Source organism: Schistocerca americana, chromosome 3, assembly GCF_021461395.2.
Source record: "Schistocerca americana isolate TAMUIC-IGC-003095 chromosome 3, iqSchAmer2.1, whole genome shotgun sequence".
Taxonomy (NCBI): domain Eukaryota; kingdom Metazoa; phylum Arthropoda; class Insecta; order Orthoptera; family Acrididae; genus Schistocerca; species Schistocerca americana.
In genome coordinates, this window is record NC_060121.1 from 692918565 (window position 1) to 692934088 (window position 15524).

The following is a 15524-nucleotide window of genomic DNA, read 5'->3' on the forward strand; positions in this document are numbered from 1 at the left end:
TCTCTATCATCCTCGGAAGTTTAGGAATTGAATAATCTCTGCCATTAATTTCTATATTACCTAATAGATTAATCAGCCATGCATGTGTAGCAGGTCGGCCGGAGTGGCCGTGCGGTTCTAGGCGCTACAGTCTGGAGCCGAGCGACCGCTACGGTCGCAGGTTCGAATCCTGCCTCGAGCATGGATGTGTGTGATGTCCTTAGGTTAGTTAGGTTTAATTAGTTCTAAGTTCTAGGAGACTGATGACCTCAGAAGTTAAGTCGCATAGTGCTTAGAGCCATTTGAACCATGTGTAGCATAAGTATCATTAAGTTTTATTTACTTCTGTTACATTTTGTAGAAGACTAGAGTAATGTATAACATCTAGCTTCCAAATATCAATTTATTGTGGTAGTATCACATTCTGAGCATTTGGGCTTCTCCTTTCTCATTTTCCAATGTTTTACTTTGCAAATTTCTGCATACTGTATGTACTGTTTCAGATACTTCTTTGTTCGTTCTACGCTAATGTTCGTCATCAGTAAATGTCTTTACTTCAGGAATACTCCTTTCCATTAACCCAGACTGTGGTTAATATTTTTCCTGCTTTGAACATCTTTTTGTACAAGAAATCCTCCGAGTTTATCGCCGTATCTTCTACACGTATATTTACCGGGCTTTTGTTTTCTGGTTACTACTATTGCCGTTTTACGTCAGTCCGATTATGTGTTAAATGACCCATAACATCCTCTAAATTCGCCATAATTTCTGTACGAAAACCCATCTCATTTGTAAATTTTAGCGTTACCATCTACTTTTCTTAATCCTTTGTTATCGAAATTCTCTTCTGTTTTCTTCAGTTCCGCTTCGAGATGGAAGTTAAACATCTGAGGTAACTACGTGCAATTCACAAATATGTCAGCTTTTATTTCGAGCGTTCTTTACTTATGTCTTACTTACATCTCCTCACTTTTATAGTGTATCGGGCTAGGAGCGATCATGTTCGCCATTTCTAGTGTTTAATTAGTACAAGTGAAGCACATAAAATATGCATTTATAGAATTAAAGCGATGATCTGAGCTTGATGTGTGTAGTCTTTACCATCTGTACGTACGATGGTCCCGTGCACTGCGGATAACATTTCACATGTGAGGGATTTGTATCAAAACGAGACTGGACACGAAGTAGTATGAGAAGGAATATGCGATAGTCTAAAACAGGAATGCAGGCAGAATTTCAGTTACGCGGACAAAGGGAGTTTGGTGCCTTCTTTGAAAAAGGAGGGTAGCTTACAAATTAAATGGATGGGTAGATATCAGGAACGATTTCATCATCTGGGAAGGGATGCCTGTTGAAGTTAACTAGGAAAAGGAGATGGGGTATGTGGAGTTCTAACGAAGGTGGGTCGTGATGAGAGAGACCAGGATTCGCAAGGACAGGGGATAAAATAAATTGCTGGGATTCCATTTCGCGGAGTCTATCGGACTGCTAAAGACATTCCTGGTGCTGGAGATGTTCGAATTTCATCATGTAGAACAGTGGCCTTCGGGTAGCGTCTTTGATTCATTATTAAAATGTCTTCGGTCCGGGGTTCGAATCCCGCCGCTGTTTAAATTTTGATTAATAGTCAGGATAAGAGGTCTCCCTTATTCTGTCAACGGCCTTGTCAAAGAGGGCGGAGGAGCAGACAGTGGTTCAGGACAGTCTCTTGTCCGAGGGATGGGAAAATGCCCCTGAAGGTGGAAGAATCAACAAAGATCAACGGCATGAGGAAGGCAATGGAAACCACTGAATTAAAGAGACGTAACGAGTATCCACAGGACATGAGGCCTGTAATTGAAGAAGTGTCATCATGATCTATCCTTTAGCAAAATATTCCGGAATAGTTCCCCCTCCGGGAGGGGACTGCCAATGGGGTGATTACCATGAGAAAAAGATTGAATAATCAACGAAATAATAACATTCTACGAGTCGGGGCTTGGAATGTCAAAGCCTGAACGAAGTGGGGAAACTAGAAAATCTGAAAAGGGAAATGCAAAGGCTCAATCTAGATATAGTAGGGTCATTGAAGTGAAGTGGAAAGAAGACAAAGATTTCGGGTCAGATGAGTATAGGGTAATATCAACAGCAGCAGAAAATGGTATAACGGGAGTAGGATTCACTAAGAATAGGAAGATAAAGCAGAGAGTGTGTTACTGTGAACGGTTCAGTGACAGGGTTCTTCCTATCAGAATCGGCAGCAAACCAACACAACGATAGTTCAGGTATACATGTCGACGTCGCAAGCTGAAGATGAAGAGATAGAGAAAGTTTGTGATGCTATTGAAAGGGCGATACAGTACGTAAAGGGAGATGAAAATTTAATAGAAATGGGGGACTGGAATGCAGTTGTAGGCGAAGGAGTAGAAGAAAAGGTTACAGAAGAATATCGGCTTGGGGCAAGGAATGAGAAAGGAGAAAGATTAATTGAGTTCTGTAATAAACTTCAGCTAGTAATACCGAATACTCTGTTCAGGAATCACATGAGGAGTAGGTATACTTGGAAAAGACAGGGTAATACGGGAAGATTTCAGTTAGATTACATCATGATCAGACAGAGATTCCAAAATCAGATACTGGATTGTAAGGCGTACCCAGGAGCAGATATAGACTCAGATCACAAGACAGTAGTGATGAAGAGTAGGCCGAAGTTTAAGACATACGCAAAGAAGTGGGATACGGAAGTACTGTGACGAGATACGATTGAAGTTCTCTAAGGCTATATTTGCAGAAAAAGGAGTAGCTCAATAGGCAGTACAGTTGTAGAGGAATGGACATCTCTAAAAAGAGCCACCATAGAAGTCGGGAAGGAAAACATGGGTACAGAGAAGGTAACTGCGAAGAAACCGTGGGTAACAGGAGAAATACTTCAACTCATCGATGAAAGGAGGAAGAACAAAAATGTTCCGGGATATTCAGAAATAAAGAAATACAAATTACTGAGGAATGAAATAAATAGGACGTGCAGGGAAGCTAAGACGAAATGGCTGCAGGAAAAATGTGAAGACATCGAAAAAGAAATGATTGTCCGAAGAACAGACTCAGCATTCAGGAAAGTCAAAACAACCTTCGGTGACATTAAAACCAAGGGTGATAACATTAAGAGTGCAACGGGAATTCCACTGTTAAATGCAGATGAGAGAGCGGATAGGTGGAAAGAATACATTGAAAGCCTCTGTGAGAGGGAAGACTTGTCTGATGTGATAGAAGAAGAAACAGGGGTCGATTTAGAAGAGACGGTGGACCCGGTATTAGAATCAGAATTTAAAAGAGCTTTCTAGTACTTAAAATCAAATAAGGCAGAAGGGATAGATAACATTCTATCAGAATTTATAGAATCGTTGGGGAAATTGGCAACAAAACGACTATTCACGTTGGTGTGTAGAATGTATGACTCTGGCGCCATACCATCTGACATTTGGAAAAAAAATGATCCACATAATTCGGAAGACGGCAAGAGCTGACAAGTGCGATAATTATCGCACAATCAGTTTAACAGCTCATGCATCCAAGTTGCTGACAAGAATAATATACGGAAGAATGGAAAAGAAAACTGAGGATGCGCTAGATTACGGTTTGGCTTCAGGAAAGGTAAAGGCACGAGAAAGGCAATTCTGACGATGCGGTTAATAATGGAGTAAGACTAAAGAAAAGACACCTTCATAGGCTCTGTCGACCTGGAAAAAGCGTTCGACAATGTAAAATGGTGCAAGATGTTCGAAATTCTGAGAAAAATAACGGTAAGCTATAGGGAGAGACGGGTCATATACGATATGTCCAATAGCCAAGAAGGAATAATAAGAGTGGACGACCAAGAACGAAACGCTCGTATTAGAAAGGGTATAAGACAAGGATGTAGCCTTTCGCCCCCTACTGTTCAATCTGTCCATCGAGGAAGCAATGATTGAAATAAAAGAAAGGTTCAGGAGTGGAACTAGAATTCAAGGTGAAAGGATATCAATGATACGATTCGCTGATGACATTTCTGTCTTGAGTGAATGTGAAGAAGAATTACATGGTTTCCTGAATGGAATGAACAGTCTAATGAGTACAGAGGATGGATTGAGAGTAAATCGAAGAAAGACGAAGATAATGAGAAGTAGTAGAAATGAGAACAGCGAGAAACTGAAGATCAGGATCGATGGTCACAAAGTAGATAAATGTAAACGTCGTGTGACTAGGGCTACCGTCGGTTAGACCGTTCACCGGCTGCAAGTCTTTCGATTTGACGCCACTTCGGCGACTTTCGCGTCGATGGGTATGAAATAATGATTAAGTAGGACAATACAACTCCCAGTCCCTTAGTGGAGAAAATCTCCGAACCGGCCGGGAATCGAAAAGATTGACATTCTGTCGCACTGTCCACTCAGCTACCGGGGGCGGGCACGAAGTAGATGAAGTTAAGGAATCCGCTACCTACGTAGTAAAATAAAGAGTGACGGACGGAGCAAGGAAGACATCAAAAACAGACTAGCAATGGAAAAAGGACATTCCTGGCCAAGAGAAGTCTACTAATATCAAATATCTGCCTTACTTTGAGGAAGAAATTCGTGAGAATGTACGTCTGGACTACAGGATTGTATGGTAGTGAAAGATGGACTTTGGTAAAACAGGAACAGAATCGAAGCATTTGAGATGTTGAAAATTAGGTGGACTGATAACTTAAGGAATGAGCAGGTTCTGTGCAGAATGGGACAGGAAAGGAATACGTGGAAAACAATGATAAGGAGAAGGGACAGGATAATAGGACATCAGTTAAGACATGAGGAAATGACTTCCATGGTACTAGAGGCAGCTGTAGAAGGTAAAAACTGTAGAGGAAGACAGAGATTGGATTACATCCAGCAAATAATAGAGGACGTAGGTTGCAAGTGCTACTCTGAGATGAAAAGATTAGCACAGGAGAGGAATTCGTGGCGGGCCGCATCAAACCAATCAGAAGACTGATGACCCAAAAACTAAACAAAAAAACCGCATTCGGATTGGTGGATGAGGGCGAGTGCAGCACATGGCGCTCAAGGATTTGGAGGGACTAATGAAACTTGGAAGGGGCGGAGATATATGCAACACTTGCATAGGTTTCGTCGGGAGAGATAAAACTTGCATGGATTTAGCCCCAAGGTTTCGACGCTCAGAGGTGGGGCGGAGATACATGCAACACTTGCATAGGTTTAGTCGGAAGAGATAAAACTTGCATAGATTTAGCCCCAAGGTTTCGACGCTCAGAGGTTTAAATACTTTCCACATGTTGCGCGTTTTCGTGTTAAAAGTTAGCAGGTAGAATTCCAGATTAGGGTTTGGCTAATGCTACTGCAAAGTATGTTATTGTTTTATTTAGATGAAATGGACAGTTGTGGTTAGTTAGGTGTCTCAAGAACATCTAGTTATTGTGGTTTTTCTTAAAATAAATGCTTTGCTATTTGCAGAGTCGATGGAGAGAATCCACGAGTTACAGTAGAAGGTGAAATACTGACTTGGAGGTGGAAGGATTATTTGGGGCAATCTTCTACAATTCAAACTGCGACGTGGCAAGTAAGTTGTATTTACTTAAACGTGAGACTTCTCTGAATACATCACTTTTTCCAGTGTTTTGGAAGAAGACGTGAGCGAGGAAACTGGGCGATAGTTACGTAAAACTTCATTTTTCTTTTAGAAGGTTTGTCTAGAAAAACTACCTTTGGTGCATTAGATATATCACTAAGGACATCACTTATTAAGGTAGAACAACTTTTCAGATTTCTGTTTGATTCCATCCACACCACATGACCCCCGTTTCTTAGAACTTTTTTTAACTGTATTAATTTCAATATGGGCTGTTGCTACTACTACTTATTGTTCCTTGAAGTTTTATGGTATGTATATTCTCTTGCTTCTGTGAACCCTATATTACGTGCTCCATTCAGAAAGCGATTGTTAAAAATAGCCGCAGTTTATGAATTAGCAATCTCAACATTGACAATTAGTTTAATTGTTGAGGTATTTTGTACACTGATTGATTGTCCTGTCCTCGTTTCACAATATCTCACGTAATTTAATCTTGTTACTTTTATTACTAATATCTGTCATGACGTACAGATTTCTGGAATTTTAGCGATCTTTACTTAAAAGATTTTCTGTAGAATGCATGTAACGTCGGGTCTTGACTTGTTCTGACCGTCATGTAAATTCCCCTTTTCCTTTTTTCCTAATAAATTTGCTATTAGTCGTCCACTGGACTTTCTGGATAACGTTTTAGGAAGGCAACTTTCAAATTTCGACAAAAACTCAATATAGAATACAGCGAATTTGACAACAACATCTCTTTCTATCAATAACTCATCCCGTATTCCTCTTGCAACTGATTCTTAAAAATTTGCGTCCTGCTCTCAATAAAACTCACTGCTTTGTGTGTGAACATGCCTCAGAGCTGTAAGATGCCACGTTGTTTAAATTTGCATTTATTGTGCGTCATGGGTCATATAGACCAGTAACAATTGTATATACACTAAACGCTTCAGCTTGAGCACTGTGTATACAAGTGTTCTCAACCAGGGGCTTGCTGTCTTGCTGCTGGTGAGATGGAATATTCATTATTGATATCAGACGGGAACAGACAAATGATGATTGCAGTTCATTTCTTCTACCAGAATCTTTAAAAAAATCTACACTTAAATCTCCGTTAACTACTGGTTAGTTGTTCTTGTTTGACAGGGAGTGGTAGCTCAATAATGCACGCAGATTTCTCAAATTATCTTGACAGTTTCACACAGGGGACATGAAGACTGTTGCAGTTACAAAAGAAGTATTCTGCAGTAACAGTTCCCCAGCACATTACTCTAGTTTCTAACCTACACAAAAACTGTTTGTTTCGAAGTTATACTTATGTCGCAATTCCTCCTATTTCCACGCTAATTCTGCACAAAAACGATGCTAGTCTATAAACCCCAATATTGGTGTTTAGAGAGGCACAGAACGTCTACTACGTCACAGTTTCCACATAACAAAAAACTGCGGTTTATTGGTAGAACACTTACGAAATGCAACACGTCGATTAAGGAGACTGCCTACACCACGCTTCTCCGTGCTGGTGCGTGATGTAGAATCTGCATCAAATGGGATTGACGGATGACATCGAAAAGTTCAGAGCATGGGAGCTGGTTCAAATGGTTCAAATGGCTCTGAGCACTATGGGACTCAACTGCCGTGGTCATAAGTCCCCTAGAACTTAGAACTACTTAAACCTAACTAACCTAAGGACAGCACACAACACCCAGCCATCACGAGGCAGAGAAAATCCCTGACCCCGCCGGGAATCGAACCCGGGAACCCGGGCGTGGAAAGCGAGAACGCTACCGCACGACCACGAGATGCGGGCATGGGAGCTGGTTTTGTATTATTGCGAAATAGGAGAGAGAGTGTCACGGATGTGCTACGTGAATGGGGGTGTCAATAATGAAAACAAAGGTGTCTCTCGTTGCCGCACGACCTTCTCACGAAATTTTCATCAACAACTTCCTCCTCCGAATTCGGAAATGTTTTGTTGGCGCTCAGATGCATAGTGAGAAATGATCATGAGAATAAAACAAGATAAGTCAGAGCTCGCACGGAAAATTTAAGTTTTCGTTTTTCTCGCACGCTGTTCGAGAATGGAACGGTAGAGAAATAATTGAAGTTGGTCCGATGTACCTTCTGTTGGACAGTTAGTTGGCATGTACATGAAGACATAAATGTAATAATTTTTTTCAAGACTGCCTGTCTGTAATCTGACTGACTAAAATTGTGCACTCTGGTTCTGACCGTTCCCACTGCAACCACTGAAAGGTTGTTGTCTCTGTTCATGAAGCATATGTTATTCTGGACTCTCCACAGATACTCCTCAGATACCTACGATATGCTTAATGGAAAGAGGGGAGGGAGATTCTTATATGGGTGTGAAGATAGGCTACTGCCGTTAAGCATCAAGTTGGCGTGGTTGTAGTGTTCAGCTAACCTGGGTGCCCTATCAGTGTTAGATTCTTTGGTTTCGTGCATGGGGTTAGGATGGTCATTTCAAGTCGGATCTAGCCCCTCTGCAAGGATGCATCCAAGATTGTTGGTGGATAATGTTTTGGCATCAGAAGCGGAACTGCTCTGAGGTCTGGCATGGCGTGGAAGAGAGACTGTGTCACCCGAAAAGAGATAATACATTTTCATCATTAGTTGAATTCAGCTGGTGAGCAGCTATGGACAATTCCAAGTCCACAGCAATAGTATAGGTGGAGAAGGATTTGATCCATTCCTAGCGGACAAAATGATTGAGGGAGATTTTGTTTCAGTGGAACCAGAAGGATCCACACCGCCTGCAGCCGGCACGTGAGTGTGTTTGCGACGTACCTCATGACGCAGTTCCAGTACTCCATGCAGTCACAGCCCCCTCTGACGGCGCCCAGGCTGTAGCTCTCCGCCTCGTTGTCCGAGACGTCCGGCGCTGTCGCCGCAGATCGCAGCAGCAGCAGTAGCAGCAGCAACAGCAGACCCCAGGCCCGCATGTCGGGTACGTTTCTGCACACACGAAACAGTAATGGTCAAGGCACTGCAAAGGAAGTAAACACGTAAAGCGCACGAAACAGTTGTAGTGAACACTGATTTGTAGGGAACTAATAGTATGTGTACAGCAGACGAATCGGCGCTCCTGACATGTGGACATAAGGTACAGTCTTCACTGCACGGCAACCTCAGAATCTGTACTGGATCTTCGAGTGTCCTCGCGCACACCGTGGAAAACACAGTTCTGACGCAGGGAACACTCCAATGATCATGTCGTGCAGTATCTGGGCTTTTCAAGGGAGCAACGGGAATGCGTAAGTACAATGTTTACAGTAAGACTGTACTGTTCAAAGAACTGTAGATGACAGGTGCGCTCATTCGCCATTTCATATCGTAACGGCGGTTAAATGGATTACTGTGCAGCAGGTCAATCGTTCTGTCAATGGCTGTCAGTGTGCTCTCCTGTGTCAACCTTCTCATCTCCTTGTATGACTTGCACCCCTAAGTGTTTAATTATTTGTTGGACATATTCCTATCTCTGTCTTCTCCTGTAGTTTTTACTCCCTACAACCCCATCTGGTGACCTCTCCTCCTTCTTCTTCTGCACTTCAACGTTTAGGCTCTTGTGCCTGTTTCGCCTTCACTTCCCACTGCTACCTCGTTCTGTGTCTTCCTACGCCCCTTCTTCCTCTTGCCTAGTACAGCAGCATGGCCTGACGTTTAAAACATGTACAATACTGTGTAAATACTGTCCCTTCTTCGTGTCAGTGTTTTCCGTTTGTTTCTTTCTTCACAGATTCTGTGGTGAACCTCCTCATTCCTTATCTGTCCACCTAATTTTCAACATCCTTCTATGCCACCACATTTCAAACCCTCTTATTTTCTTCTTTTCCCGTTTTCCCACAATCCTCGATTTAGTAATGATGCTGTGATCCAAAAGTACATTCTCAGAAATTTCTTCGTGAAAAAGGCCGATGTTTGACACAAGTGCTCTACTTTTGGACACTCTGCGGTCTTTTACGTGCTAGTCTGCTTTTCATGTCGTTCTTGTTTCGCCCATCAATTGTTGCTTTGCTGCCGAAGTAGCAGAGTTCCATCACTCCGTCTACTACGTGGTTCGTTATTTTGATGGCACATTTTTCATTGGTCTCATTTTTGCTACACGTCATTACTTTCATTTTTCTTTACTCTTAATTCATATTCTGCGCTCAGTTAGTTATTTATCCCATTCAGATCTCCTGTACATTTTTCTTGTCAGAAACTTCGATGCGACATTTCTTGCACTTATTTGCCCTTGCTATCTTGGAAATGGTGTGGACAATATTCTTCTGAAACCCAGATGGTATGTCTTCAGCCTCATAGATTCTGTAAACCAACGTGAACAGTAGTTTATTGTCCAGTTTCCTCAATGATTTTATCAATCTGTATTATTTGATCGCAAGTCTTCGAAATCTCTATTAACTCTGACTGTAATACTATATCTCCTGTATCTTCTCTATGGACCCCCGTTCCTATCTCTATCAAATCATCAGACAGCTCTCCCCCTTCATAGAGGCTTTAAATGTACGCTTATCTCTCCCTTGTATTTAACATTGTAATTATTTTTGCATAATGTCTCACATATATTCGACACTACTCGTTTGAGAATCACAATTTTTGCAAGTTGCCCTAAACAAAGATGTAGCAGTGAATAAGAAAATTCTGGACATTGTCGAGAGATATATCAATGGTACTGAATTTGATGAAAATCTTAGTGTAACGTAATATATCAATGGTACTGAATTTGATGAAAATCTTAGTTTAACGTAATATAGTCCCTTACAGAAGTAGAAAATTAATTGCCTGAATTTATAATACAATATTACACTCTGATGACTATCTGTGACATGATTCTGTAGGTTTTTGGCAGGCTTTCTTTAGTGCATCACGTATTTTAATCTAATTATAAACAACATTTCTATTAAAATTGCATGTAGGGGTGAGATACAGATCTATTTTTTACAATTTTCTTATAGCTCCTTAAAATAGTTGACTGAGTTTGATTTATTTTTGTTAAGAACTATTGTCCAATCTGCATTTTGTGTATGAAAGTCTCAAGCTTGTCATATAAGCCCCTATTCCCTTCAGGAATTTCTTTACCTTTTGCAGTATTTTTTGTTACTGTTTATATCTTCAAACTCGTGTCTTGTGTCTTTGATGTTGGTCAGTACTAAATACCCTATTACGTGTGTTGTAGACGAAGGCATTCGTTAAGCTGAACATCGGGGTTATATCCAGTTTGACCTGTATACTGAATTAGAAATTCACTACAAACACTCCATAGATTCCAGAATTTGTGTAGAAGTCAAAAATGCTTTCAATAGTATGTGGTAATCTACAGCACAGCTTATTGATAGTAGAAAAAAGCTCTTCTTATGTTATAAGATGTAAAGGTGCCCTCATATCTTCGGGAAATTTGACGTAAATATGCGGACATACAGTGAGAACGTCAGGTTTCTATTAATATTTTTATTATTCTCTTATAATTTCTGTTTTCTTTTGTTGGATACATTGTCTTCATGTTATGACTGCTGTCCATTAATAACAGTCTTTTGTCTGTTGGTTTCCACTTCTAATAAATGGTTCTTATGTTTCAATCAACAGATAGCAATTTCTCAACTAGTATATAGCTTTCGGATGGGTTCAAGTGCATAACTGGATGATAGGCAGTAAGTTAGCGTTTGATGTAGCTACGACATTGACATGAGCACAAGGTATAGTAAGCAATGGAATTAGTACACACCTGACTTAGGCTTTATAAACAATTGAGAGATAGAATTATTATGTAAAACAAACGGAGGAAACACAAAAATAGCTTTTCCTTATGGTCCATCAACAACTAACGATTACGCTACAGCTATCACATAACTTTACAGCGACATAAAAGATCATGGAAAGCTACAGTCCTGTTTTACTCCCTTCGAAATAGTTGAAGACGTGCTGTGCAGCTGTAGAGGACGAAGTCATACTAATAATCACCTGTTATTTGTCTGTAGTACTTAACGAATGAGAGAGGTAATACAAGTAAGTAAATAACCGAAAATTTCGAAAATGATCCATCATTAAAACTGATGTATTTGGTAAATTCAAAACTGCTCATTGCAACATGTTCAGGTGAATAAAATCTGCAGTTCTGTGACCAGTTCTGTCACTGTATTACTTACGTATATCTGTAAAACGTAAAGATATGGTATTTCGTCATCACTGATCATACAATAATTGCAACAGTTGTTAAATTTTTCTCAGAAGAGAAACATATATTTGCATATGTTCGATGTTCGATAAGTTTTACACAGCTCTATGAATTACAGTTCGGAATGAAAAAGACGTATATAGACATGGGCGCTCACAAAAGAACACACACACACGCACACAGGCACATACATTAAAGCTTGATGCATTGTAACAGTATAGTATCAGCAAAGTAAGGCACATGACGCAACTACATTTGTCGCTCTATAGTAGTTAACTCGAAATATTTGCAGCTAACACTGTAAGTTAACTTTCAAAGCTATAATGTTAAAATATCATTTAGGTTAAATACATTTTAAAAATATTCTTGGCCTATCAGTGAAAGACTGTTGATATCAGGCCAAACATGCGGACATTTTTAACGTAAATCTTTTATTTAAAGTTTTTGTTGTTGTGTTTTTCAAATAAATGTACTTTATCTCCGAACTGCAATTGCGAAAGGTCTGAAAAATGACCTAATACGCTGCCAGACCCAACTTGTTTTCCAGCGATAAATATCTTTAGATATGCTGAGAACTCGAAAGTCGGAGGGTAATAAATGTAGTGAATCGGATGAATTCTACAAGAGTTCGTTCTTGTTAACGTTTGGTTTTATCAATGTCAAAACCATTTTTGGGTAGGCACTTAGTCCTGATGTAATATTATTTCTTGAGAAGTGCATTGTTCAACAGTTTGGACAAGAAGAGGTAATTATTATCCGCTAGTTATTGTTTTAGTCTTTAGGTTATATTAGATTGGACTTCTTTTTCCCAGTAGATTCATAGTGAGGAAATATTCGTGGATATTGTTAAAAGAAAACGACATTTTTCAATAAATATCCGTCGTTTACAAGAGTGTCGTAAAGAAATTGTCATGTAATGTACCGGTTTACATCCCGTCGTCCTTAGGCAAATAGAGAAAGACAAATGAGGTGTCATGGTTTAGTTATTGCCGATTTTTATGGCATGACATATGCTCCCCATTGTAAAAAACTGTGCTACAACCGAATATAATCGATACTATTCGCACTCATACGATGTCATATTCAGAAGTATATCTTCCTGGCCGCTTGGAGCGCTGTTGTCGCAGAGTGTAACAAAAATGAGCACAAGTATCGCAACTGTATATGTTATACTGCGCTATACGTCACTCTGTGATTGTCCTCCTCTTACTCTGTCCAGTGATTGTGTATACGAACCCATTGAGGTAAAAAAGAACGGAGATGCCACTATAGATTTACATTGTAAGAGGTTTTGAAACCAGAGTCGGTGAGGCCTACCGCCATGTTAAACAGACCAAAACGTGAGCAGACTACTGGTTCGATTGCTTCTTGTTCATTCTTTGTGTAGAGTGCAAGCAACAACTGTTTTAAATACTAAAAATTATAGTGCCTACACGAATAACATAGCGTTAGGAATGCAATTTCCAACGTTCTTCTGTTCTTAAATGCGTACTTTCTCTAATAATACCACATATTTGGCGTCGTTAATGTAATTTGTTTTCTTGCAGATATATTTCGAATAACCAGGAAGAGAAGGAAGTGATGTGAAAAGCATGCTTTCATAATCCAATTAATTTCACATTTACTGTATTTGTTTCGATAACGAATGAATCTGGAACTCTGAAACCAATGCTTGTTTGCTTAATGGTACTGCTTCTTGTTCTTGATTTTTTAGCTTTCAGTTCGTATATACAACATTTTTAATGTACGGATTTGCAAAACCTACTCCTTCTTTGCTAGCCCATGAAGGTGTGCAACAATGAAAGAAGCAAGATATGCTATCGTATCTTGAGGACATCAGCGAAGTGAACGATTGCTGAAATATATATATAAAAAAACAAGCCCTATATAAATGTACCTCCATGATGAATAGAGTTCTTCTTTTATTAGATTGTCTCCGCATTAGTTTATTGTAGTTTACACATCTTCTCACTCTGAAATTTAAGCTCTGATACGTTATTCATTATATGATCAATAAATGCAGTTTACAGTATAAAAAAAGAAATTATTTTTTAAAACATGTTCCAGCATTACGCAATACCGCGAATGTGATTAAGGAGATAGTCACAAACGCTTTGAACCCGTAAAATGGATATTCTGCTATAACTTGTATGTTGATAATTTCTTTTAGTAATGATAGCCTAACCAGTGTAACTTATATGCCTACCTTTCCAATAAATCATCTGCTTTTTTTCCCAGAATATTTCTCTCCAGCAACTCAGTTAGTTTCTCACGAATAAACCAACATATTACAACTCGAATGTACGTCAATTTTGATCATCAGCTTCATTTTAACTTTGAATTTCATTTTGAGGTCTTCAGAGTCCATACCGTGGTTTGTGATATACCAGTAGCTAATTTGTTACAATTTCCGATATCATTTGTACTATAAATGGTAATGCTGTGAACGAGTCATTTTATACTACAGGATAAAAAAAGAATTTTTTTTTTAAATATCCCTATATAAGGTGTCCCATTTATCTTGACCACCCTAAATAACTGTTTTTCCGGATGCAACTTACAAAATGTTTCAAGCAAATGTTCTTTAGCCGTCAGGGAGACATCAATCAGCATGATTGCCTTCGTTGTAGCTTTGTTTTTTACGTAGATATGAACAGTGGTATGATTTTTTTAAACTGCACCCTGTATTTTTTATTCGGTAATTCATTTTCCCTTGAAAGACCTGTTCAAAAATATATCAAGTGTACCATTCACTGAAACACATCCTTATTAATTACATAACACAACACTGACTTTGAGCCCGCGATCACAAACTCGTCCACTTGCTGGAGTTGTTAGAAAAATATGAAAACCAAGTAAAAACATAATACAAAATTGACTTTGACTCTCCTCTACCATTGCCCAGGAGTAGAACATTCAAAGGTGCTCAAAGTGGTGAACCTGAACACCGATACACTGGTTCATTCGTTGAATGAAATAATTATTTACTGCTTCCAGTGTTGCCTGCTGAAGACAATAACAAACTAGCACGATACGCTCCTGCATGTCCTCTGGAGTTGTTGGAATATCACGATAGACAACGTCTTTAAAGCATCCCCAAAGAAAAAAGTCCAGAGGATTTAAATCAGGAGACCTAGCAGGCCAAGTAACTGTTCCTCCTCGACCAATCCAACTGGCAGGATACCTTTGGCTCAGAACACGACGTGCTCGCAAGGTATTATGTGCTGGACATTCATCGTGTTGATATCACATAAGCATTCTCGTTCTTAGCGGCAGTTCATCCAGAAGAGGAGGAAGAATTCGTCTGAGGAAGTTGGCATACACTGTGCCGTTTAGACTACCATTGATCATTGATGAAATAAGGGTCAGTAATTGTAGTACCAAGCATCCCACACCAGACGTTAATTCTCTATTGACGCTGATGTTCCACCTGTCTAAGCCATCATGGGTTGTCACTGGACCAATAATGCAGGTTCCTTGTATTTACCTGTCCGTTGTTTGAGAAGGAACATTCACATGTAAACAGAACATTGTAGAAGAAGTTGGGGTGGCGAGGATTTGCTACTGTGTCCACTGACAGAACTGTACACGATTCTGGAAGTCATTCCCATGTAATTCTTGATGTAGGTGTACATGGTAAGGATGGAACCGTTGACGTGTAAGAATACGATGTACGCTGGTTTTAGGAATGCCAGTATCGTGTTCAAGCTGTCGCGTGCTCATATGTGAATTCGTGGCAACGGAAGCGAGAACAATAACTTCGGCAGCT

At 39.8% G+C, this 15524-nt stretch overlaps 1 protein-coding gene across 1 annotated transcript in view; it reads right to left on the reverse strand.

Moving 5' to 3' along the window:
* LOC124605779 (chymotrypsinogen 2-like) overlaps positions 1–15524 on the reverse strand; it is a 424134-nt gene that overhangs the window by 98428 nt on the left and 310182 nt on the right. Inside the window, exon 3 of the mRNA XM_047137664.1 lies at positions 8371–8538. Within this exon, the coding sequence (XP_046993620.1) occupies positions 8371–8538 (168 nt within the window). The remainder of the gene's footprint in view (positions 1–8370; positions 8539–15524) is intronic.